Raw genomic sequence first — 24,904 nt, forward strand, 5'->3', positions numbered from 1 at the left:
AGACCCGGAGGGCACAGTATGTTGTGAAATCTGTGAATGTATGGTCACTTTAACATTTTATAAAATGCCTTAATTTTGCTGGACCCCAGGATGTGTTGCTGCTGCCTTGGCAGGAACGAATGGGGATCCATAATAATAATCACCTCTCTATACCTTTATCTCTTTGTTAGTAATGTGTGTGTATGTGTGCTGCTGACCCTGGGGGGTAGTCCTCCTGCGTTTGGCTGCAGGGGTGCTGTGGGGGGACAGCGTTGCGCTCCTCTCCCCATCCTCTCGGGGCTTGGAGGAGCCAGACTGCAGAGAGCGCTGGTACATCCTCAGAGATGGCCAAGAGGGGGCAGCAGAGCCACACTCAGCACTCAGGAAAGCAGACCTGGGAGGGAGGGAGAAACAGACTCAGGTCAGGACTATTCTTTAGGCACTTCATGTAGATCTGAAACAAACAGACAGCTCTATTTGTGTTTCTTGTGTGCAAGTGTGAAAAAAAGGACATGCATATCCTTATGTGTCTAGTTGTTATGTGTGTGACTCACAGCTGGGCTCGGTCCTGACGTAGGAGTTTGAAACTGAACTCGCTGAGTATCTCAAGGAAGGGCAGGTTGGGGGGTTGCTCCACCTCTGCTGCCTCCCGTAACGCAAACCGGATACCATCCCTGACCAACAGAGAACACTTTGTTCTACATACCAGCTAGAAATAACTTTATTTATCATAAAGTTTGAGCTTAAACAGATTTTTTGTCAAGTGTGCGTATGTTTTTGTAAATTGTAAATTACTGTCTGCACAAATAATTTCTCAATTGGGACAATACATACACTACTGTTCAAAAGTTTGGGTTCAGAAATGTCCCTTGTTTTTGAAAGAAAAGCTCATTTTTGGTCCATTAAAATAACATAAAATTGATGAGAAATACAGTGTAGACATTGTTAATGTTGTAAATGACTATTGTAGCTGGAAACGGCAGATTTTTTATGGAATATCTACATAGGTGTACAGAGGCCCATTATCAGCAACCATCACTCCTGGACATTTCTAAGTGACCCCAAACTTTTGAACGGTAGTGTATATTGACATTTAGTGTGTATATGTGACTGACATGTGCAGGGACACCAATGGTTTGCGGATGCGGTGCAGGTCTATGCCGAAGCTCATGGCCAGCCTTTTAGCTAGCTCTCTGATCTCCCCAAACTCCTGGCCTCCACCAACGCACTCTGGAGCCAGTGCTGAGAACAACTGACACACACACAATTAGTAATATATGAATATATAGTACATCTGTAATAAACATTATTTAATTTACGCACGCACACACCTGCTGCAGACTCAGGCAGACAGTCTTGGCGCTCTGCACTGGACTGATCATCTTGGTTTTGCTCAGAGTCTCCTTGATGATGTCACCGTAGTCTTTGTAGAACTAGAGGAAGTAGACAAGACTGTCACCCTCTCTATGGTTCTACCACTAGAATTACAATGATTCAATGTATTTCTATGGTTCTACTATTATAATGTATTTCTATGATTCTACCTCTATAAATACAATGATTAATCCAATTTCTATTGTTCTACCTCTATAAATACAATGACTCATCCTATTTCTATGGTTCTAACTCTAAAATTACAATGATTCATTCTCTCTCTGTATCTCTCTGGTTCTACCCCTCCTTCGCTCTGGTTCTACCTCTCCGGTTCTACCTCTCCATATCTTTTTGGTTCTACCTGTCCATCTCTGCATTTCTACAGCTAATAGTCCTAAAACACGGAAATTAGTTTCCTCTGGTTGGTTCAACCATCCCTATGGGGAAAATGAAGAGAGAAAAAAATAGTGTTTTGGGATAAATGCTGATAATAAGGTCTGAGGTTAACACAGGCTCAAGAGATCTTAAACGCATTGTTCTATGAGATAATTTCAGTCAGTTTACATAACATTTATGAATTATGAAGCCTTTGTGCTTTTTAATAACAAATTCTTAAATTCACTAAAAGTGACATTAGCTGATGAAGCTGATATCATAGAACAAAACATACAATATCTCCTAAGCATGTGTTTACCACTGATCTATTTTCGGCATTTATCCAAAAACCTTACCAAAACTACATTTATTTTCCTGAAAGGCTTTTGTCCAATGAACTATGGCAGAGTTAAGGCTCTCTAAGGTATGCTTCCCAACCGAATCAGTTTGAAAGAGTTCCTGCATATGTTATGATGACATTTTGTGACGTTTTTGTTCATTTTGGACTTCGGTAAGGTTTTTTTCTCCGTTTGTTTCTGGCACATATTTTTTCTTAAGGCAAGCCGTCGTCAGTGATTGGTTAACAGTAGGGATTCTTCAATAAAGTCTTTGATGTCGAGAGATGACTCAGTTTCATGCACATTTTTTCATTAAGAAATACTGCACCAAATATTTGATGTAAAATTGTGAGACTAAGATCTCCTCGGCAAAAACGTAAACATTTATGACAGATTTCTTGAGTTATCTTGGATTAATTCAGAATATTTTGAGTAAGTGTATACTGGCTACGGTGTCTCAAAATGGACAAAGTACTATTTACGTTTTTTTCTCGTTTTTCAAGCAAAGGTCTTTTAAGGAAGTATGCGAGCACACTCGTTCGGTTGAGCCTAGCCAACTTCAGCGAGCCGCCAGCCAAACTCAAGCAGTGCCTACAAAAATACGCCGTTACCATTTCTCTAATACAGCTACCACTTTCATCAGTTAGTCTCTCACCCACTCTTTTCCCTAACTCAATCCTCTTTAGATATCCTGTCATCCTTTTCTAACCCCTTTGTCATGTCTTTGGCATGATTAAAAGTGAAGACTTATTTTTATCAAATCAATTTTCTGTAACTATTATTACGTGATTAAACTAATCGTGTAAATGCAATTAACGAGGAAGTCGGGGCACCACAGAAAATCTTCAGACTACATCAATTATTCTTCAATTAATGAACTATTCTTTACCTCACGTCAGTCTCATTCCAAACGTCGTAAATTGTTGATTATCTACACGAACCCAGACTTTACTATAAATCATCCATACGCCAATTGGCGTAATCATTTATTTACTAACTAACTAAATAATCACAGAAATTCATAAACAAACAAACAGTAGATATGTTACTAACAAATGATAGGGAAGATTCCCTAGTGGGCAAAGCCGATATGACAGCTTGGTGGACAATGGGAAGTGTGTGTGGACTGAGAAAGAGCGGAAAGGAAAAACGGATCAAGAAATAAACACATTTAAAACTTCAAATGGTTTTGCTGGAGACAGCCAGCAAACCACTTAGCAACCGTTGCTCTTCTCTTACCGTCATAGTAATCACACAATAGAATTTACAACCAGTTGATAATTATATTAATTGAAATGCTAATCCTTTGCACATGAACGCTCACTCATTCGGGAATAATTGCAATCAATATACATTTACACCCATGTGTCGTGATATTTTCTGTTGGAGTCAGTTCATCCGTGTCTCTTTCTCTCTCTCTCCGTTTCCTTGAAGATCCCAAGTCTTACAAGGTTAGAATGGATAATTCAGAGTGCCATTCAGAAATGTTCTCATAGAATAGATGTCTCAGTGGTTGCTGGTATTCACATCCCAGGTTGACATAATTTCTAGCTGCAGACTAGTAATTCATATCTAAAATTTGCTCTTCTTCTGTAGGGATCGATAGTCTCAGAGTTGAACCATTTCCAGCTGTGTAGTCAATGCTCCACGTGGTGTGGTTAGGAATTCAATAACTATTCGCAATCACAGGTCACGCTGTTGGTTTACTTAGTCTTGGTACTCAAACCTGTACCATCTCAGTTTATACCGAGGTACGTGTGGTCTGAAGAGGATTTCCTCAGGAGGGGGCTTTATTTGTAACAGTAGAAAAGGCACTTCTATGACGCCTGATTGTGTCTGTGCTAACAGGGGCGGGCCAATGACTTAGTTAAACTTTAAAGGGAATACAATTCTCTCACATTAAAGGTTTAACATCACGGTACATCATTTCACAAATAGTTTCATCTTTACTCATTCATTTTATACAATAATTAGATGGTAACCAGATAATTAAGAAATGTACACATTCAGAGTTATAGTTATGTGTGTTTCCTGTCGTCTCGGAGGTCACCAAATGAAACACATTCGTCATACCCGTCCCTTAAGTGTCCACGGACCATTCCCACCTTCTCACAAGTGGACATTTTGTTTCATATTCCCATTTTGGAGTTAGGAGTTCGCCACGTGAAATTATTGGTTCTCTCTGTGTCTCTCTCTCCATACTGCATGGCCAGGGAGAAAGTCTCTGCCAGGAATTGACGACCTGAGATAACAGAACCTGAGTGTAGGAGAGTGAGAGGGAGGGGGAAGCCACAATCTATACCCAGAAAGGACCAAGTCATGACACCCTCCTCCACCTTCTCACCCCTCCTCCCTTCTCACCCATCTCCCTCCACCTTCGCACCCCTCCTCCTCAACCTTCTCATCCCTCCTCCTCAACCTTTTCTCACACTCAAATCAAATCAAATGTATTTATATAGCCCTTCGTACATCAGCTGACATCTCAAAGTGCTGTACAGAAACCCAGCCTAAAACCCCAAACAGCAAGCAATGCAGGTGTTGAAGCACTCCTCCCACTCACTGCACATTCCCCCCTCTCATGCCTTTCTCTCACTAATCCTATTTCTCACTAATCCTTCCATCTTTTCTCTCACTCCCTCCCCATTTCTACCCCTCTCTCATTCCTCTCCTATCCTTCTTTCCCTGTTCTCCCACTCCTATTTATCTCTCTCCGCCCTCTCTCACTCTCTCTCTCTCCACTCCCCTCTGTCTCCTCTACCTTGCTGTAGTATTTGAAGACATCAGTGGCAGTGCTGAGATCCAGGATGCCGTAGATAACCAATTTACAGTAGCCGGCCAGCTGGTTGCGCCGCCGCTGAAGAGTAGCCATCTTCACCTCCTCAACTCCCTCTGCCTCACCTGGAGAAAGAAGTGAGGGAGAGGGAGAGAGATAGCAGGGGGTGAGAAGAGAGAAAGAGATGGCCCAGGTCAGAAGTAGTATACTAAATAGGGAGTAGGGTGCCATTTTGGTGTAGGTAGTGTAGTTATGATGGTTGCCCTACCGGACAGTTGGTCGTCGTCAGGCTCAGTGAAGACATAGTCAAGGAGGAAGGCAGCCATGTCGAAGCGGAGGGAGTCGGAGGGGGGGTGGGCCAGGGGCTGCAAGGTGGGCTGAGACCTCACTGAGCTCACCCCAAACAACAGCAGCATGTCACACAGCAGCTCAAATGCCTACCGAGAGAGACACAACACATCAACACACACTCCAGCACCAGGGTTTGTGCTTAATTCCATTTGATGTCATTCAAGTCAAATAATATTTTTTTTAAATGTGTTAAAAACATGCCATCAATCACTTCTCCTGTTCAGTTTACTCAGAAGTCATTTGAAAATAGATGACCCTTTTGAGTTATTGAATTAGAAATGTGAGTTTACTTCTTGAATTGACCTCAACCATGTTGAATTGACCTCAACCCCCCCCCCCCACACACACACACACTAACCTGGTCTCTGATCTCTGGCTGGCCCACAGACAGGCAGCTCTGACAGACGATGCAGAACGAACGCACCTCCTTCTTCAGACGCTTTACCTCTGCCTTGGAGGGGTGTGTGAAAGAATGGTGCATGGGTACATATGAATTTGCAGATATGTGTGTACATGATGTGTGTGTGTGTGTGTGAGAGGGAGAGAGAGAGGGTGAGAAAGGGAGGGTGAGGGAGAGAGAGTGAGGGAGAGAGAGGGAAAGTGAGAGAGGGACAGAGCAACAGATTGAGAACAACGGTGACAGACAGTGACTAAGCAGTACCAAGAAAATTATTTGTCTGTGTTTATGCCAGGGCTCAAGCTTGGGTAAACAACACATGTGAATGCCTAGTCATAACTGTTTGCATGTGTGTGAGACTGAGCCTGTGAGTGTCGCTGTGGTGCACTCCAACAGATTGCTGTGTTAATTGCCTGCTGTCCACACAGCTGGTGAGCTGGTAAATATGACAGGTTAGCAGTGCCATGCTCTAAGGGGGGCACCTCAGTGGGTACATAAGGTAGGGAAGTAGGGCCATCTTAACAAGACGGGCAGGCAGTGCCATGCTATGAGCACCTTGGTTGGTGTAGAGTTGGCCACCCTGACTTTCTCCCAGAGCACGTGGAACGCTGCACACTTCAGAGCAGGAACCATCAGCTGAAACGACATGGGACAACACTGATGGAGTTTGGTTATTTTACATGACATTTCTTCCTGCAATGTTCAATAGATGTGTGTCAGTCAGTGTGTGTGTACACAGACACACACCTCTTTGTCGATGTCTCTGGACTCCACTCCACTCTTCAGCAGCTGAAAGCAGGGTTCAAACAGCTTCCATGAAGTCAGGTCCTTGGCACTGAAAACACACACCTCAGTTTCAGTCACACACACACACACACACACACACACACACACACACACACACACACACACACACACACACACACACACACACACACACACACACACACCTGCTGAAGGCTGCGATTCTCGTCAAGGCAGTAGCAGCACTGTACACCTCATCTTCATCAGCAGTGCCCTGAGCACAGAGATAGAGGGAGGGATAGAACATCATCAACATGCTTCGAGAGAGAGAGAGTGTGTGTGTGTGTGTGTGTGTGTACCTGCAGCAGCTCGTTGAGGTGGGAGCTGAAGCGGTCGGTCAGACTGTCCAGTAGCTGGCTGACGACCAGGTCGGCACGGCCGGAGAAGGTGTACTTGTCGTGGCTGAGGGCACACGCCACGCGAGCACATGCCTCCAAAACACCCAACTCCGTGTGTTTCTCCACGATGCCACACACCTGGGCCAGCAGCAGATCCAGATACTGAAGGGGGAGATGGGGGGGAATAAAGAGAGAAGGTGCACTTGAGTCCAAGTCATGTGACTTGAGTTGACAACCCTTGTGTCATGTTGTATTTTAGCCTACAGGGGGAGCAGCTGTGTAAAGGGTGCTCTCTCTGCCACCGATTCTCAACTGGTGGGCCTGTTGGGTCGAGGGAGGTATTGAGTGGGAGAATGTAGGAGTAGTGTCCAAGTAAAAAAATCTCTCTCGTACTCTCTCTCTCCTGTCTCTCTCTCTCACCTTCTCCAGTCTACCAGTGCTGCTGTAGGTCTCCAGGTCAAAATGAAGCGGAGCCTTCAGAAGGCAAGTCACTTTCTCCACGTCCGCAGAGTACTGTGTGACAAAATTACAAAACAATTTGAAAAAAGCTTAGAATCAGAAATATGTTTGTAACATCAAATAGCCATGGTGATCAAGTTACACATCCATAAAAAACCCTATCAATGAAAAAATAACTAACCGTTAAACCAGTCCTAAAACATAATATATGAACTATTCAGGGCCTTCAGAAAGTATTTAGACCCCTTGACTTTTTCCACATTTTGTTATGTTACACAGTGGCCTCCATCATCCTTAAATGGAAAAAGTTTGGAACCACCAAGACTCTTCCTAGAGCTGGCCGCCCGGCCAAACTGAGCAATCGTGGGAGAAGGGTCTTGGTCAGGGAGGTGACCAAGAAGATGGTCACTCTGACAGAGCTCCAGAGATCCTCTGCGGAAATGGGAGAACCTTCTAGAAGGACAACCATTTCTGCAGCACTCCACCAATCAGGCCTTTATGGTAAAGTGACCAGACGGAAGCTAGTCCTCAGTAAAAGGCACATGACAGCCCGCTTGGAGTTTGCCAAAAGGCACCTAAAGACTCTCAGACCATGAGAAACAAGGTTCTCTGGTCTGATGAAACCAAGATTGAACTCTTTGGCCTCAATGCCAAGCGGCATGTCTGTAGGAAACCTGGCACCCTACGATGAAGCATGGTGGTGGCAGCATCATGCTGTGGGGATGTTTTTCAGCCGCAGGGACTGGGAGACTAGTCAGGATCGAGGCAAAGATGAACAGAGCAAAGCACAGAGCGATCCTTGATGAAAACCTGCTCCAGAGTAGAGGTCGACCGATTAATCGGAATGGCCGATTAATTAGGGCCGATATCAAGTTTTCATAACAATCAGAAATCTGTATTTTTGGACATCAATTTTCAAAAAAAAAGTGTTACACCTTTATTTAACAGAACGACAGATTTTTACCTTGTCAGCTTGGGATTCAATCTTGTAACCTTACAGTTAACTAGTCCAAAGCTCTAACCACCTGCCTCTCATTGCACTCCACGAGGAGCCTGCCTGTTACGCGAATGCAGTAAGAAGCCAAGGTAAGTTGCTAGCTAGCATTAAACTTATCTTATAAAAAACAATCAATCAATCAATGATAAACTAGTAATCTCATCAACCATGTGTAGTTAATCTCGAGTGTCCTGCAAAAAGGACTGTCGTTGCTCCAATGTGTACCTAACCATAAACATCAATGCCTTTCTTAAAATCAATACACAGAAGTATATCTTTTTAAACCTGCATATTTAGCTAAAAGAAATCCAGGTTAGCAGGCAATATTAACCAGGTGAAATTGTGTAACTTCTCTTGCAAAACATGTTTTAATTTATTTTTTAAATCGGCCGATTAATCAGTATCAGCTTTTTTTGGTCCTCCAATAATCGGCATCGGCGTTGAAAAATCATTATCGGTCGACCTCTACTCCAGAGTACTCAGGACCACAGGCTGGGGCGAAGGTTCACCTTCCAACAGGATAATGACCCAAAATACACAGCCAAGACAACGCAGGGGTGGCTTCGGGACAAGTCTCTGAATATCCTTGAGTGGCCCAGCCAAAGCCCGGACTTGAACACTATCGAACATCTCTGGAGAGACCCGAAAAGCAAGGCTCGCCATCGAACCTGACTGAGCTTGAGAGGATCTGCAGAGAAGAATGTGAACTCCCCAAATACAGGTGTGTCAAGCTTGTAGCGTCATACCCAAGACTTGAGGCTGTAATCGCTGCCAAAGGTGCTTCAACAAAGTACTGAGTAAAGGGTCTGAAACCTTATGTAAATGTAATTTTACATTTGTACTAAATAAGCAAACATTTATAAAAACCTGTTTTTGCTTTGTAATTCTGGGTTATTGTGTGTAGATTGATGAGGATTAAACAATTTATTTATATTTTTTTAGAATAAGGCTGTAACCTAAAACAATGTGGAAAAAGTCAAGGGGTCTGAATACTTTCCCTAGTAAAGTAGCATGTGTTGATGGGTTTGAGTGACAGGTGTGTTAGGATCCATTTCTGGTTTATCATGCAGTGGTATCAATATGCTCTTTGTCACTACCTTGGCCAGTAGCTGGGGCAGGAGGGTGATAAAATGGGTGGTGATGCGTCTCTTGTCCTGGGCTTGGGTCTTCTTATCCTTCATGCTCAGGATCTAAAAAATAAAAATAACACACACACACACACACACACCTCTCTTGTCAATGCAATTTAGTGACCCTGCAGTCTCTTTCCTGTCTGATGGTTTAGTGTTGGTGTGGTGTGGGTGGTGGTCACCTTCTTTGCCTGAGCTCTTCCTACAGGCGGGTGTCCTTCAGCTGCCTGTCTGACAGCACACATCATCAACTCTATCAACGCCCCCTCCTCCTCATCCACCAGACCTGACACACAGAGAGAGCGAGGGGGAGGGATGGGGAGGAAGATGGAAGGAGGGATGGAGGGGGGAGAGAATGAGGGAAGGAGAACGAGGTGAGGGATAGTCGGGGAAGGAGGGAGAGGGAAGAAATAGAGAAGGAGGGAGGGAAAAAGATGAGGGCATTCGAGGAAAGAAAAGCAGGCAAGAAGAAGAGGGGACAAGGGTGAAAGTGATTTTTTTTTACCAGTGGTTTACAGCAACAACGTCCATTACCAGTGGTTTACAGCAACAACGTCCATTACCAGTGGTTTACAACAACAACGTCCATTACCAGTGGTTTACAACAACAACGTCCATTACCAGTGGTTTACAACAACAACGTCCATTACTAGTGGTTTACAACAACAACGTCCATTACCAGTGGTTTACAACAACAACGTCCATTACCAGTGGTTTACAGCAACAACGTCCATTACCAGTGGTTTACAGCAACAACGTCCATTAACAGTGGTTTACAACAACAACGTCCATTACCAGTGGTTTACAACAACAACGTCCATTACCAGTGGTTTACAGCAACAACGTCCATTACCAGTGGTTTACAGCAACAACGTCCATTAACAGTGGTTTACAGCAACAACGTCCATTACCAGTGGTTTACAACAACAACGTCCATTACCAGTGGTTTACAACAACAACGTCCATTACCAGTGGTTTACAGCAACAACGTCCATTACCAGTGGTTTACAGCAACAACGTCCATTAACAGTGGTTTACAACAACAACGTCCATTACCAGTGGTTTACAGCAACAACGTCCATTACCAGTGGTTTACAGCAACAACGTCCATTACCAGTGGTTTACAGCAACAACGTCCATTACTAGTGGTTTACAACAACAACGTCCATTACCAGTGGTTTACAACAACAACGTCCATTAATAGTGGTTTACAACAACAACGTCCATTACCAGTGGTTTACAACAACAACGTCCATTACCAGTGGTTTACAACAACAACGTCCATTACCAGTGGTTTACAGCAACAACGTCCATTAACAGTGGTTTACAGCAACAACGTCCATTACCAGTGGTTTACAACAACAACGTCCATTACCAGTGGTTTACAGCAACAACGTCCATTACCAGTGGTTTACAGCAACAACGTCCATTACCAGTGGTTTACAGCAACAACGTCCATTACCAGTGGTTTACAGCAACAACGTCCATTAACAGTGGTTTACAGCAACAACGTCCATTAATAGTGGTTTACAACAACAACGTCCATTACCAGTGGTTTACAACAACAACGTCCATTACCAGTGGTTTACAACAACAACGTCCATTACCAGTGGTTTCCAACAACAACGTCCATTACCAGTGGTTTACAACAACAACGTCCATTACTAGTGGTTTACAACAACAACGTCCATTACCAGTGGTTTACAGCAACAATGTCCATTACCAGTGGTTTACAATAACAACGTCCATTAATAGTGGTTTACAGCAACAACGTCCATTACTAGTGGTTTACAACAACAACGTCCATTACCAGTGGTTTACAGCAACAATGTCCATTACCAGTGGTTTACAACAACAACGTCCATTAATAGTGGTTTACAGCAACAACGTCCATTACTAGTGGTTTACAACAACAATGTCCATTACCAGTGGTTTACAACAACAATGTCCAATGTCGTTGTCAGGTAAACATTAAACAAACTCTGTACCTCGTCCCTGGTCAGCCTCCTGTACCAGCAGTGATGTCATGGTGTCCCAGTCCCTCAGCTCAGCGCCTGCTACACCCCATAGACTGTCCACCAGGTAGGCCCCGTGCTCATGGAACTGACACAGACAGGGGGAGGGTGGGGGATTCAGAGACATCGAAAGGGAGAAAAGAGGGAGAGGAATGAAAGGGACAGTATGTTGTGGTGTTGCAGTATATACCAGGGTTGGGATCAATTTGAATTTAGATCAGTAAATTCCGGAACTAAACTGACATTTTCAATGACCTAATAAACTGAAAAGGAAAAGCTATTTCAAGCGTTTTTATTAATTAAGCCAGGAAAAAGTGTTTGACCCAGAAACTGTATTGAATGAGAGAAAGCGAAAGAGACCAGAGAGAGAGAGAGGTACCAGAGAGACCAGAGAGAGAGAGAGAGAGAGAGAGAGAGACCAAAGAGAGAGAGAGAGACCAGAGAGAGAGAGAGACCAGAGAGAGAGAGAGACCAGAGAGAGAGAGAGACCAGAGAGAGACCAGAGAGAGACCAGAGACCAGAGAGAGAGAGAGAGACCAGAGAGAGACCAGAGAGAGACCAGAGAGAGAGAGAGACCAGAGAGAGAGAGAGAGACCAGAGAGAGAGAGGGAGAGAGAGACCAGAGAGAGAGAGGGAGAGAGAGACCAGAGAGAGAGAGAGAGAGACCAGAGAGACCAGAGAGAGACCAGAGAGACCAGAGAGAGAGAGAGAAAGATGAGACCAGAGAGAGAAAGAGAGAGCGAGAAGATACAGGAGAGAGCGAGAGAGAGCAAGAGGAGAGTGAGAGAGACAGGAGAGAGAGAGAGAGAGACAAGAGAGAGAAGGCCTACAGCAGCACCTAGATGTTCTGCTGATTCTAAACATCAGCGCCACAGGCATCTTCCACAAAGCTGTGAACGAGCTGAGAAACAAGGCAAAAAGAGCCTTCTATGCCATCAAAGGGAACATAAAATTTGACAGACCAATAGGATCTAGCAAAAATGATTAAGAACCCATTGCCTTGCATAGTTGTGAGGTCTGGAGTCCACTCATCAACCAAGAATTCACAAAATGGGACAAACACCAAATTGAGAGACTGCATGCAGAATTCTGCAAAAATATCTTCTGTGTACAATGTAAAACATCAAATGCATGCAGAGCAGAATTAGGCCGATCCCCGCGAATTATTAAAATCCAGAAAAGAGACTCCCAAACATTACATAACAAAGCCATCACCTACAGAGATGAACCTGGAGAAGAGTCCCCTAAGCAAGCTGGTCCTGGGGATCTGCTCACAAAAAGACCCCAGAGCCCCAGGACAGCAACACAATTAGACCCAACCAAACCATGAGAAAGCAAAAAGACAATTACTTGACACATTGGAAAGAATTAACAAAAAAACTGAGCAAATTAGAATGCTATTTGCCCGTAACAGTGACTGACCCAAACTTAAGAAAAGCCCTGATTATGAACAGACTCAGTGAGCATAGCCTTGCTATTGAGAAAAGTCGCTGTAGGCCAACCTGGCTCTCAAGACAAGACAGGTGATGTGGACACTACCCACAATATGAGGTGGAAACTGAGCTGCACTTCCTAACCTCCTGCAAATGTATGACCATATTAGAGACATTTCCCTCAGAATTCACACATCCACAAAGAATTTGAAAACAAACCCAGTTTTGTTCCAGTATCTGGGTGAAATACCACAGTGTGCAATCACAGCAGCAAGATGTGTGACCTGTTGCCACAAGAAAAGGGCAACCAGTGAAGAACAAACACCACTGCAAATACAACCCATTTTTATGTTTATTTATTTCCCTTGTACTTTCACTATCTCCACATAATATGACCTTTGACATTTCTTTATTCTTTTGTAATTTTTGTGAGTGTAATGCTTACTTCTGTCACGCCCTGGTCTTAGTATTTTGTGTTTTCTTTATTATTTTGGTCAGGCCAGGGTGTGACATGGGTTTATTATGTGGTGTGTTTTGTCTTGATGTTTTTGTAGGTATTGGGATTGTGGTATAGAGGGGGTTGTCTAGAAAAGTCTATGGTTGCCTGAAGTGGTTCTCAATCAGAGGCAGGTGTTTATCGTTGTCTCTGATTGGGAACCATATTTAGGCAGCCATATTCTTTGAGTGTTTCGTTGGTGATTGTTCCTGTCTCAGTGTTTGTTTGCAACAGATAAGGCTGTTTATGTTTTCACGGTTCTTGTTTTGTTAGTTTGTTCACGTGTAGTTTCTTTATTAAAGAACCATGAATCAAAATAACCACGCTGCATTTTGGTCCGATCCTTGCTACACCACCTCTTCAGAGGAGGAAGAAAACCGTAACACTTCTCAATTTTAACTTTTGTTAATTATCTTGTTCACATGCTTTGGCAATGTTAACAGCATGCCAATAAAGCCCTTAAATTTAATTGAGAGAGAGTGCAGCACATTTCTTCAATTCAATTTGCTTTACTGGCGTGACGTAACAATGTACACTACGGTTCAAAAGTTTGAAGTCACTTAGAAATGTCCTTGTTTTCCATGAAAACAACCATGAAATTAGTTGCAAAATGAATAGGAAATATAGTCAAGATGTTGACAAGGTTATAAATAATGATTTTTAATTGAAATAATAATAGTGTTGACTGTGCTGGCCACTCCATTACAGACAGAATACCAGCTGACTGCTTCTTCCCTAAATAGTTATTGGATAGTTTGGAGCTGGTCATTGTCCTTCTTTAGGAGGAAATTGGCTCCAATTAAGTGCTGTCCACAGGGTGTTGCCAAATGGAGTGATAGCCTTCCTTCTTCAAGATCCCTTTTACTCTGTACAAATTGCCCACTTTACCACCACCAAAGCACCCCCAGACCATCACACAATGCTTGACAGATGGTGTCAAGCACTCCTCCTGCATCTTTTCATTTTTATGTCTCACGAATGTTCTTCTTTGTGATCCGAACACCTCAAACACTTTTTTCCAATCTTCCTCTGTCCAGTGTCTCTGTTCTTTTGCCCATCTTAATCTTTTATTTTTATTGGCCAGTCTGAGATATGGCTTTTTCTTTGCAACTCTGCCTAGAAGGCCGGAGTCGCCTCTTCAATCTTGACGTTGAGACTGGTGTTTTGCGGGTACTATTTAATGAAGCTGCCAGTTGAGGACTTGTGAGGCGTCTGTTTCTCAAACTAGACACTAATGTACTTGTTCAGTTGTGCACCGGGGCCTCCCACTCTTCTTTCTATTCTGGTTAGAGACAGTTTGCGCTGTTCTGTGAAGGGAGTAGTACACAGCGTTGTACGAGATCGTCTGTTTCTTGGCAATGTCTCGCATGGAATAGCCTTCATTTCTCAGAACAAGAATAGACTGATGAGTTTCAGAAGAAAGTTATTTGTTTCTGGCCATTTTGAGGCTGTAATCGAACCCACAAATGCTGATGCTCCAGATACTCAACTAGTCTAAAGAATGCCAGTTTTACTGATTCTTTAATCAGCACAACAGTTTTCAGCTGTGCTAACATGATTGCAAAAGGGTTTTCTAATGATCAGTTAGCCTTTTAAAATGATAATCTTGGAACACAAGAGTGATGGTTGCTGATAATGGGCCTCTGTACGCCTATGTAGATATTCCATTAAAAAATCTGCCGTTTCCAGCTACAATAGTCATTCACAACATTAACAATGTCTACACTGTATTTCTGATCAATTTGATGTTATTTTAATGGACAAAGAAATCTGCTTTTCTTTCAAAAACAAGGACATTTCTAAGTGACCCCAAACTTTTGAACAGTGGTGTACATATTGCCAAAGCTTATTTTGGAGATTTACAATATTACCATAATTAAAATAATAATAATCAATATTGTCAATGGGACAACAGTAACATCAATAATTAAGGGTCAAAATAATCATACATTGAACAATAAAAATAAGCATAGGGGTGTGCAGCTTGGTTGGTCTGTCAGACTCTGTCCCTCATCTTATGGCAAGCAGCAATGTAGTGCGCTTTACCTCACTCTGGATGTAAAAGGAGACCAGTAGGTTGAAGAAGGCGGCCCGGCGACTGCCCATGTCTGCCTCCTGTGGCTCGCTGCTCATCGCACTACACAGTCTGACACACAAGATAGATTGATATTTTTAAGTGATAGTGGTAGGGATGGCTAGAGGATAAAGGGATATCATGTGGGACAGAGAGGATAGAGAGCTTTAGAGATGGTTTAAGGATGGAGAGATGACTGACTTGTGGTAGAGGAAGGCACCAGCAGCAGATGCCAGGCCTCTGCGGGAGGCAAACACCAAAGGATAGACATGGCTACACTCCTCCTCGGACAAGCCTTCCTCTGTCCTTCTGCACACACACACACACACATTATTTACAGAGTAAATGCCACACACTCCTGCATACGCATCAATCTACTACCTGTGTGAACCAAAAAATAAACATACAAGAAATTCACATAGCCACAACACAGTTACACGCATTCACACACACTATAGAATTTCATAACGGCAAGCACTTGCTGGCAGACGTTCACACACACACACTCAGACACACTCACTGTTGGAGGAGCAGCAGCAGCTGGACAGCTTCCACCGCCACGTCTGGGTCCTTGTCTAGCACCATGCAGAGCATCCTCTCCTAAACAGAATCACACAACACACACACACAAAGACAACAGAAAGGATGGAGCTGTCCAATTTCACTAAGCCAAGGAATAAACAGCCACTATCTCATGCAACACATGGGGCTTGACTATTAGCCATCTGTTCTAGACACAAACAAAACCTGCAAACTGCAATACGTACAGAGTTAAAATACCACAAATTAGGGTTGTCACGATACCAGTATCGTGATAATCTGAATTATTGTGACAAGGAAACAAAACATGAAGCAGATTTATTTTCTTGAAGAAAACAGTCCTAATGTTAGAAACAAACAGCATTATGTTGTCACCTAGAGTCACATTAGTTTAAATGGCAAGCTATAGCACCCACAATATACAGTGGGGCAAAAAAGTATTTAGTCAGCCACCAATTGTGCAAGTTCTCCCACTTAAAAAGATGAGAGAGGCCTGTAATATTCATCATAGGTACACTTCAACTATGACAGACAAAATGAGAATAAAAAAAATCCAGAAAATCACATTGTAGGGTTTTTAATTAATTTATTTGCAAATTGTGAATGTTGAACGGTTTAAAGGTCTTACACACATCGGCTGCGGAGAGCGTGATCACACAGTCATCCGGTACAGCTGGTGCTCTTATGCATGTTTCAGTGTTACTTGCCTCGAAGCGAACATTGAAGTAGTTTAGCTCGTCCGGTGGGCTTGTGTCTTCCCTTTCTAGTCTGTAATGGTTTGCAAGCCCTGCCACATCCGACGAGTGTCAGAGCCGGTGTAGTACGATTCGATATTAGTCCTGCATTGACTATTTGCCTGTTTGATGGTTTGTTGGAGGGCATAGCGGAATTTCTTATAAGCTTCTGGGTTAGAGTCCCACTCCTTGAAAGCAGCAGCTCTAACCTTTAGCTCAGTACGGATGTTGCCTGTAATCCATGGCTACTGTTTGGGGTATGTACGTACGTACAGTCACTGTGGGAGGGGACGTCATTGATGCACTTATTGATGAAGCAAATGACTGATGTGGTGTACTCCTCAATGTCATCGGAGGAACAACAGAACATATTCCAGTCTGTGCTTGCAAAACAGTCTTGTAGCTTAGCATCTGCTTCATCTGAACACTTTTTTAATTGATTTGAGTCACTGGTGCTTCCTGCTTTAATTTTTATTTGTAAGCAGGAATCAGGAGAATAGAATTAAGGTCAGATTTGCAAAATGGAGGGCGAGCGTTGTATTTTTTTAAATTTAAATGTATTTTTCACCTTTATTTATTTAACCAGGTAGGCCAGTTGAGAACAAGTTCTCATTTACAATAGCGACCTGGCCAAGATAAAGCAAATCAGTGCGACACAAACACCAGTGTTATACATAGGATTAACAAACGTACAGTCAATAACACAATAGAAAAATCTATTACAGTGTGTGCAAATGTAGTAAGATTAGGGAGGTAAGGCACACGTGCTGCGGGTGTGTGCTGCTATGGTGACCAGTGAGCTGAGATAAGGCGGGGCTTTACCTAGCAAATAGATGCTAGGTGACCTGGAGCTAGTGGGTATGACGACGAATAGGAAGCGAGGGCCAGGAAACGAGAGCACACAGGTCACACTGATGGGTAGTTTATGGGGCTTAGTTTATGGGGCTTTGGTGACAAAACGGATGGCACTGTGATAGACTGCATCCAATTTGCTGAGAATAGTGTTGGAGGCTATTTTGTAAATGACATTGCCGAAGTCAAGGATCGGTAGGATAGTCAGTTTTACGAGAATATGTTTGGCAGCATGAGTGAAGGATGCTTTGTTGCAAAATATGAAGCCAACTCTTGATTTCATTTTGGATTGGAGATGCTTAATATGAGTCTGGAAGGAGAGTCAGAACCGTCCAGAGTAGTGATGCTGGACGGGCAGGCAGGTGTGGGCAGTGATCGGTTGAAGAGCATGCATTTAGTTTTACTTGCATTTAAGAGCAGTTGGAGGCCACGGAAGGAGTGTTGTATGGCATTGAAGCTCGCCTGGAGGTTTGTTAACACAGTGTCCAAAGAAGGGCCAGAAGTATACACAATGGTGTCGTATGCGTAGAGGTGGATCAGAGAAACACCAGCAGCAAGAGCGACATCATTGATGTGTACAGAGAAGAGTCGGTTCTTCAGCGACATCGTAACAGAATAGCCTGTTGAGACCACATCGGGCGATCACGTCAGCAGTCCAGTCGTGATGGATCAGCAGGGCTCCGTGTCGACAATAAAGGGTCCAGGCCAGTTGGCAAAGGAGGTATTGTAGCCCTAGAATTAGCTGGTATATGAGCCTAGCTCGAGGCTAGCTCAAGGCTAGCTGGTGCTTGCTTCGGAACAGAGGCGTTAGCTAACAGTAGCCACTCGTTTGCAGCTATCTAGCTGCAATGATCCGGTGTAATGATCCAGAGCGGCACGAATCTGGTGATGTGGTAGAGAGAAGCAGTCCGATATGCTCTGGCTTGATTTTGCGCTGTGCAGACTGGCAGGTATTGTCCGAGCTAAGGCTGGCTGGTGACCGAGAAAAAGGTGAAGCCCGCTAGCCGTGGCTAACAAAGACTAGTAGCTAGTTAACTGGAACTTCCATCAGGAGCTAGCCAGCTATCAGGAATAAAAATAGCAGACCCGTACCACATTGGGTGAGGCGGGTTGCAGGAAAGTATATTTTGTTTGTAGATAGAATGTGAGATTAAGATATATACGAAAAAGACCGGCTATTTACACGGGACAAGACACGGTTTAAGACAAAGAGAAACGCTACGCCATCTTGGATTCTAATGTATGCGTCTCTATGTGTGGAATAAAGGTGGTCAATAGTTTTTTTCCCTCTGGTTGCATATTTAACATGCTGATAGAAATTGGGTAAGACAGATTTAAGGTTCCCTGCATTAAAGTCCTCAGTCACTAGGAGCGCCGCCTCTTGGTGAGTGTTTTCCTGTTTGCTTATGGTGGAATACAGCTAATTCAGTGCGGTCTTAAGTGCCAGCATCAGTCTGTGGTGGTATGTAGAAAGCTACGAAAAACACAGATGAAAACTCTCTAGGTCGATAGTGTGGTCTACAGCTTATCATGAGATACTCTACCTCAGGCGAGCAAAACCTTGAGACTTCCTTAGATATCGTGCATCAGCTATTATTTACAAAAATACAGTCCGCCGCCCTTGTTTTACCAGACGCCGCTGTTCTGTCCTGCCGATACAGCGTAGAACCAGCCGTATGTTGATGATGTCGCCGTTCAGCCACAACTCCGTGAAGCATAAGATATTACAGTTTTGAATGTCCCGTTGGTAGTTTAATTTTCCACGTAGGTCATAGATTTAATTTTCCAAAGATTGCACGTTTGCTAGCAGAATGGAAGGAAGTGGGGGTTTAGATCGCCTACGGATTCTCAGAAGGCAGCCCGCCCTCTGGCCCCTTTTTCTCCGCCTTCTCTTCACGCAAATGACGGGGATCTGGGTCTGTTCCCGGAGAAGCAGTATATCATTCACGTCGGGCTCATTAAAGGAAAAAAAGGATTCTGCCAATCTGTAGTGTGTAGTCCCAGTTCTGATGCCCAGAAGTTATTTTCGGTCATAAGAGACTGTAGCAGAAACATTATGTACAAAAAAGTAACAAAAATAAGTTACAAGTTACAAACAACGCAAAAAAAAAAAAAAAACACAATTGGTTAGGAATACGTAAAACGTCAACCTTGTTCTCCGGCGCCATCTTTTACTGTTTTTTTGCCATGGGATATCTGGTATCGTAGCATCATGATACTGGAATCATGAAAACCCTACCACAAATGGTTACCACAAACTGGGACAGAGAGGGTGAAAATACCATTGAAAATGGCTATTGTTTAGTGGTATAGTTGATATGGTGACGTAACCTGCATCCTGTATTGTGAGTGTCCAAAATGCGAGGGCACACACACACGCTTAGTGATGGTGGAGAGCTTTTTAACATGCGAGTTGTGCTACATCCTAATTGGTGCCCAGCTAAGGACGGACACATGACACTGAAGGACAGAAAAAGCTGTGGGAGACTGACAAAAACAAAGGGAGAGAGAGAGAGAAAGAACGAGAGAAACAAAGAACGAGAGAGAAATAGAGAAAGAAACAGAGATAGAGAAAGCGAGAGCAAGATGGAGAGACCAGATAAAGAGATGCAGAAGGAGACCTACCTTAAACCTGCTGGTGAAAAGCTCTAGGCGTCCAATTAAGTCCTTCTCCTTGTAGAGGCCCTGCAGGGCCCGCACACACTGCAGACGCACGGAGCCTTGCTGTGGGGGAAGAGCAGTCTCACACCACATGCAACACATTCTTGCACTGTTTACTTTCAATCTGGATAAATAGACACCATATCATTGTCATCTTTCAAAGCAAAGTTAAGATATTCAACTAGATAGAATGTTTGTGGCACCCCTTGTGTGCCTGTGTTGCGTGTAGTGTACCGCGGTATTATCGCTTACCAAAACTTCATGATACCAACATTTTAGAATGCCGTAGTACCGTTTCATATGATACTACCAACTTTTTTGGTCCTCCCAATCTATAGAACCCGCTGGCGCCCGTTATAAAATCAATTGTTTATACATTCAGCTTAAATTATTTTATGCAACGAGCAACTAGTCTCTTGTATGCACCTGTCTAATAATGTCCACTTTACTTTCATGCACATCTCACGTGCGGCAGCTGTTATCACCTGCTTCCCCTTCCAGCCATCACTGACCTGCTTCCCCTTCCAGCCATCACTCACCTGCTTCCCCTTCCAGCCATCACTCACCTGCTTCCCCTTCCAGCCATCACTCACCTGCTTCCCCTTCCAGCCATCACTCACCTGCTTCCCCTTCCAGCCATCACTCACCTGCTTCCCCTTCCAGCCATCACTCACCTGCTTCCCCTTCCAGCCATCACTCACCTGCTTCCCCTTCCAGCCATCACTCACCTGCTTCCCCTTCCAGCCATCACTCACCTGCTTCCCCTTCCAGCCATCACTCACCTGCTTCCCCTTCCAGCCATCACTCACCTGCTTCCCCTTCCAGCCATCACTCACCTGCTTCCCCTTCCAGCCATCACTCACCTGCTTCCCCTTCCAGCTATCACTCACCTGCTTCCCCTTCCAGCTATCACTGACCTGCTTCCCCTTCCAGCTATCACTGACCTGCTTTTCTCTGTCCACTCTTCTTGTGCATCTATTCTTCCATCAGTTTTTAAAATATAATTTTAGCCGTGATGGCGATGGGGGATGTAGACCCTGGTCAGTCTTCTGTTGTAACATTTGATACATTGGAGCAGCAAGCAGAGCTAGCAAAGTTGATTCATTGTATATAATTTATTCCCTGGCATAACAAATAGCACAGGCCAGTCTGATAGGCGTTGCAAGTTCACTGTCACGCAGCAGTGCCAGAAAGAGCTTGGCACAGGAAGAAAGGAGAAGGGCCTGCTACTCATGAGATGTTGTAGAAAGGTAAGAGTCGTACAGGGCCAAAACTCTAGTCGTACAGGGCCAAAACTCTAGTCGTACAGGGCCAAAACTCTAGTCGTACAGGGCCAAAACTCTAGTCATACAGGGACTAACTAGTCATATAGGAACTAACTACGGTCATATAGGGGCTAACTATATTCATATAAGGACTAACTATATTCATATAGAACACACTAGTCAGATAAGGGCTACCGACTGGCGCAGTGGTCTAAGGCACTGTACCTCGGTGCTTGAGGCATCACTACAGACACCCTGGTTCGATTCCAGGCTGTATCACAACCGGCTGTGATTGGGAGTCCCATAGGGCGGCGCACAATTGACCCAGCGTCGTCTGGGTTTGGCCGGTCTAGGCCGTCATTGTAAATATGAGTTTGTTCCTAACTGACTTGCCTAGTTAAATAAAGGTTAAACAAATTAATAAAAATAAGGCTAACTATTTCAAAAATATATCTCTTTCTGGTGCTACTTACATTCTATTTGCAGTGTCTATGTTTGTTGGGAGAAAGTGGTGTGTTTTATGAGAGAGAGACAGGAGTGTGTGAGGGAGGTAGTGTGTTTTATGAGAGAGTAGAGGTTTCATGCAATGTTTTCCCCTTACTGACACAATGACATGCAGATCATTATGTATATTCCTTCCTCCCATTCCTCCAGCCAAATCACAGCTAGGCCTTTGCAAATATCAGGGAATTAGCGATTCTATGCAGTATTCTATTATAAAGTGAACAGTTTGAAGTCAAATTCAATGTGTTGTATTGAGTAAAGTGTGAATATCAGTGGCAGGTTTTTTGTGTGGCACAGGGTGAACAGGACGTGTTTTTTTTTGTTGTACTCCTCGGTATCGTGATACTTGGCCTGTTATTGTATCATTAGTAAAATGTGACAACACTAGTTGGGCGTCTGTCTGCCTGCCCACCTTGTCGTGCAAGGTCCAGCCCAGGTACTTGAGATATCCGTCGTTGAGGAAGTCTCCGGGGTTTTCTCGGAGCCACACGCCCATCTCCTCGATACATACGGCCCTGATCTCAGCTACGCGGTCCCGGTAGCGGTGCACAAACACACCCCGAAACGTAGCATTCATCATGGAGGACAGCTCCTCCTGGTGCTCCCGCAGCTTAACACACACACACACACACACACACACACACACACACAGAAGAGAGACTGAACAGAACGTGTAGGGATGTGCTGAAGATGAGCCGTATCAGGGTGTGTGTGCGCGCGCGTTACCTCGCTGATGGTGGCCTGTAGTTCCTCCAGCCTCTCTGAGGCTCTGTGTTCGGCACTCTTGCTCCTCTCTGCGTCGTACCGTCTCTGGGTGGTCTTAATCTGGGCAAACACCATCACTGCTACCTCCACTATACCAGTCATCAGCTTCATCGCTAGGGGGAGGGGACACAGTTACATATAGGAATGGACACACAAGGCCAGACATATGCCCCAAAATATGGTCATGCACAGATTGACATGCACACAGACAGACATAAACAGACAGACAGAGCACACCTCGCTGGTAAATACATTGAACCAATGAGTGTGTGCTGGGACTCAACAAAAACACAACTGTGGTCAATATGCGGTGGCTGTCCCGTGTCTCACCGATGAGGGTGCTGGTGTGTCTGAAGGCCCTGACCTGGGAGTCAGACAGGCCGGTGAGCAGTGCCAGCAGGGCGGAGAAGAGGTACTCGTCGTACAGAAAGCTGTTCTGGCAGGAGCGCACCAGCACCTGCACAAACTCACACACACTAGCCCGGAACTTACGCCACTGTGGGCCAGGGGAGCACAGGGGGTAGTTCACAGAGTCCTGTGTTGGGGAGAACAGGAGATATGAGAGATAAAAATATCTCCTTAGTTTTGGGCTCAATGTTGTGTAAATTAGCAGTGGGAAATATAATTGAACAACATTGTTCCAATGAAATAATTATGATATCATCATTCATATAAAGCTTTTCTCAAACCCAGGGCACTTTACATGAGCCGCGAAGAGATGTGTAAAACACAATAAAAAAAACTCCAAAGTTCAACTCTGACTTGGTCCCAAAAGGCATCCCCGCTCTCTCACCTCATTGAACTCTTTGGTCAGTGTGCTGATGATCTCAGCGTTCTGCATACCATCAAACATCTCTCTGCTCACCACACCTAAGGAGAAGGGTTGTGTTCATCAGACAAGAAACGGAGGAAAACGACTACCTGGACTTATCTGTTAAGAAAAGCCCATTTTAATTTTGTGTTGCAAAACATTTTCACATTTTCCATTGCATCCTAATGAACACGACCCTGGTGAGGAGGATCAAAGCTGACATCACCTGGCCCTAGCATACAAGCAGTTCATTTTCTCTAAACATGAAATGCTAACACAAACTAATATTTGTTAATGAACAAAAAACTGGATGTGAAACCCAGTGCTAAATACATGATGTGTTTTAAACCTCCATCCCCCATAACTTTCTTCATCAGTCTTTCATCCATCCATAGACCAGTGTAAGTATACACTGGAATGACAGGCCGCTTGACGCTGGTCCTTGCATTGTTAGCCGGCCCAAAAATCAATAGACGGAGTGCTAATCAATGGCTGTTTTGGGGATCAGGTTAAAAGAAATTCCAGTGACCCCTGACCCCAATCACCCCCTGCCCTCTCTGTCTCTCAGACACCCCTGACCTTTGCAGCCACAGCACTGAACGACGAAGTTGATGAGCTCTAGTAGGCCCGCCTCCCGATCCTGCTTGTAGCTGTCTAGCCACTCGTCCACTACCGCCTGGAGATTGACAGGGAGGCCACAGCCAATGAGGGGAGAGCAGCATACAAAGTCAAAACTGTCATCATTATGTGGCGATTAGTTACTCCTTACCAGTTAACGCCCTCCTCCCTTCTTTCTAGTTATCATTCACTAAACAGAAATGGGTATATACACTGTCATCCCTTTCTCCTATAACATCTAACCATATTTTCTGTCTGTCATCTTCTCCCGCCCAGTCTCTCCAACTCTCTAGGACAGCAGAGTATGAGCAGAGTAGGGCTGTACCTGACAAATGTTTTTTAAAAATGTTTTTAGTCAACCGAAAGTAGTCTGTTCTTTTAAATGTGTATTTTTCCACAGACACACCCTATGTGTTTTAATAAAATCAACTGTATGCATTGAGCTTAAGGTTCAATGAAATAAGACAAATGCCTCAAGAGGGCGCAAGAGATCTTGATAACCAGAAGAAAAAAACCTTAACCTGACCCAACTATTCTCTTCTCTCTCCTGCTGGCTTTCGCAGATTCTGACATTACTCTCCTGAAGTTGCCGGTAATAGGCTACACGAGGAGTCGGCAACCTTTTTCATGTTGAATGACAATTTATCTTACCAGTTCTACCGATCTGTGTGCAAGTTATGTTTTTCATATGCACATTTTCGTGACAGTTTCATTTAACTTATAATAGTGTCTTCATGTCTCAAAATCATTGTCATGTGGTTAATAAAAATTATATCCAAATCTAAAATGATACAAACCTAAAAAGTAACTTCTATTGCCGT

At 43.9% G+C, this 24,904-nt stretch overlaps 1 protein-coding gene across 1 annotated transcript in view; it reads right to left on the bottom strand.

Annotated features, from left to right (window-relative positions):
- LOC110487755 (cohesin subunit SA-2) overlaps positions 1–24,904 on the bottom strand; it is a 39,949-nt gene that overhangs the window by 4,277 nt on the left and 10,768 nt on the right. The window contains exons 5-28 of the mRNA XM_036943179.1: positions 24,045–24,141; positions 23,448–23,524; positions 22,985–23,189; positions 22,616–22,767; positions 22,302–22,499; positions 20,085–20,183; positions 15,854–15,933; positions 15,535–15,642; positions 15,306–15,405; positions 11,304–11,418; positions 9,498–9,601; positions 9,283–9,375; positions 7,150–7,242; positions 6,691–6,891; positions 6,538–6,605; positions 6,335–6,422; positions 6,143–6,223; positions 5,549–5,641; positions 5,108–5,276; positions 4,825–4,964; positions 1,311–1,412; positions 1,095–1,231; positions 534–653; positions 198–373 (exon numbers count right to left, since the gene is read on the bottom strand). Of these exons, the coding sequence (XP_036799074.1) occupies positions 198–373; positions 534–653; positions 1,095–1,231; positions 1,311–1,412; positions 4,825–4,964; positions 5,108–5,276; positions 5,549–5,641; positions 6,143–6,223; positions 6,335–6,422; positions 6,538–6,605; positions 6,691–6,891; positions 7,150–7,242; positions 9,283–9,375; positions 9,498–9,601; positions 11,304–11,418; positions 15,306–15,405; positions 15,535–15,642; positions 15,854–15,933; positions 20,085–20,183; positions 22,302–22,499; positions 22,616–22,767; positions 22,985–23,189; positions 23,448–23,524; positions 24,045–24,141 (2,896 nt within the window). The remainder of the gene's footprint in view (positions 1–197; positions 374–533; positions 654–1,094; positions 1,232–1,310; positions 1,413–4,824; positions 4,965–5,107; positions 5,277–5,548; positions 5,642–6,142; positions 6,224–6,334; positions 6,423–6,537; positions 6,606–6,690; positions 6,892–7,149; positions 7,243–9,282; positions 9,376–9,497; positions 9,602–11,303; positions 11,419–15,305; positions 15,406–15,534; positions 15,643–15,853; positions 15,934–20,084; positions 20,184–22,301; positions 22,500–22,615; positions 22,768–22,984; positions 23,190–23,447; positions 23,525–24,044; positions 24,142–24,904) is intronic.

This window comes from Oncorhynchus mykiss, chromosome 14, assembly GCF_013265735.2.
Source record: "Oncorhynchus mykiss isolate Arlee chromosome 14, USDA_OmykA_1.1, whole genome shotgun sequence".
NCBI classification, from domain to species: Eukaryota; Metazoa; Chordata; class Actinopteri; order Salmoniformes; family Salmonidae; genus Oncorhynchus; species Oncorhynchus mykiss.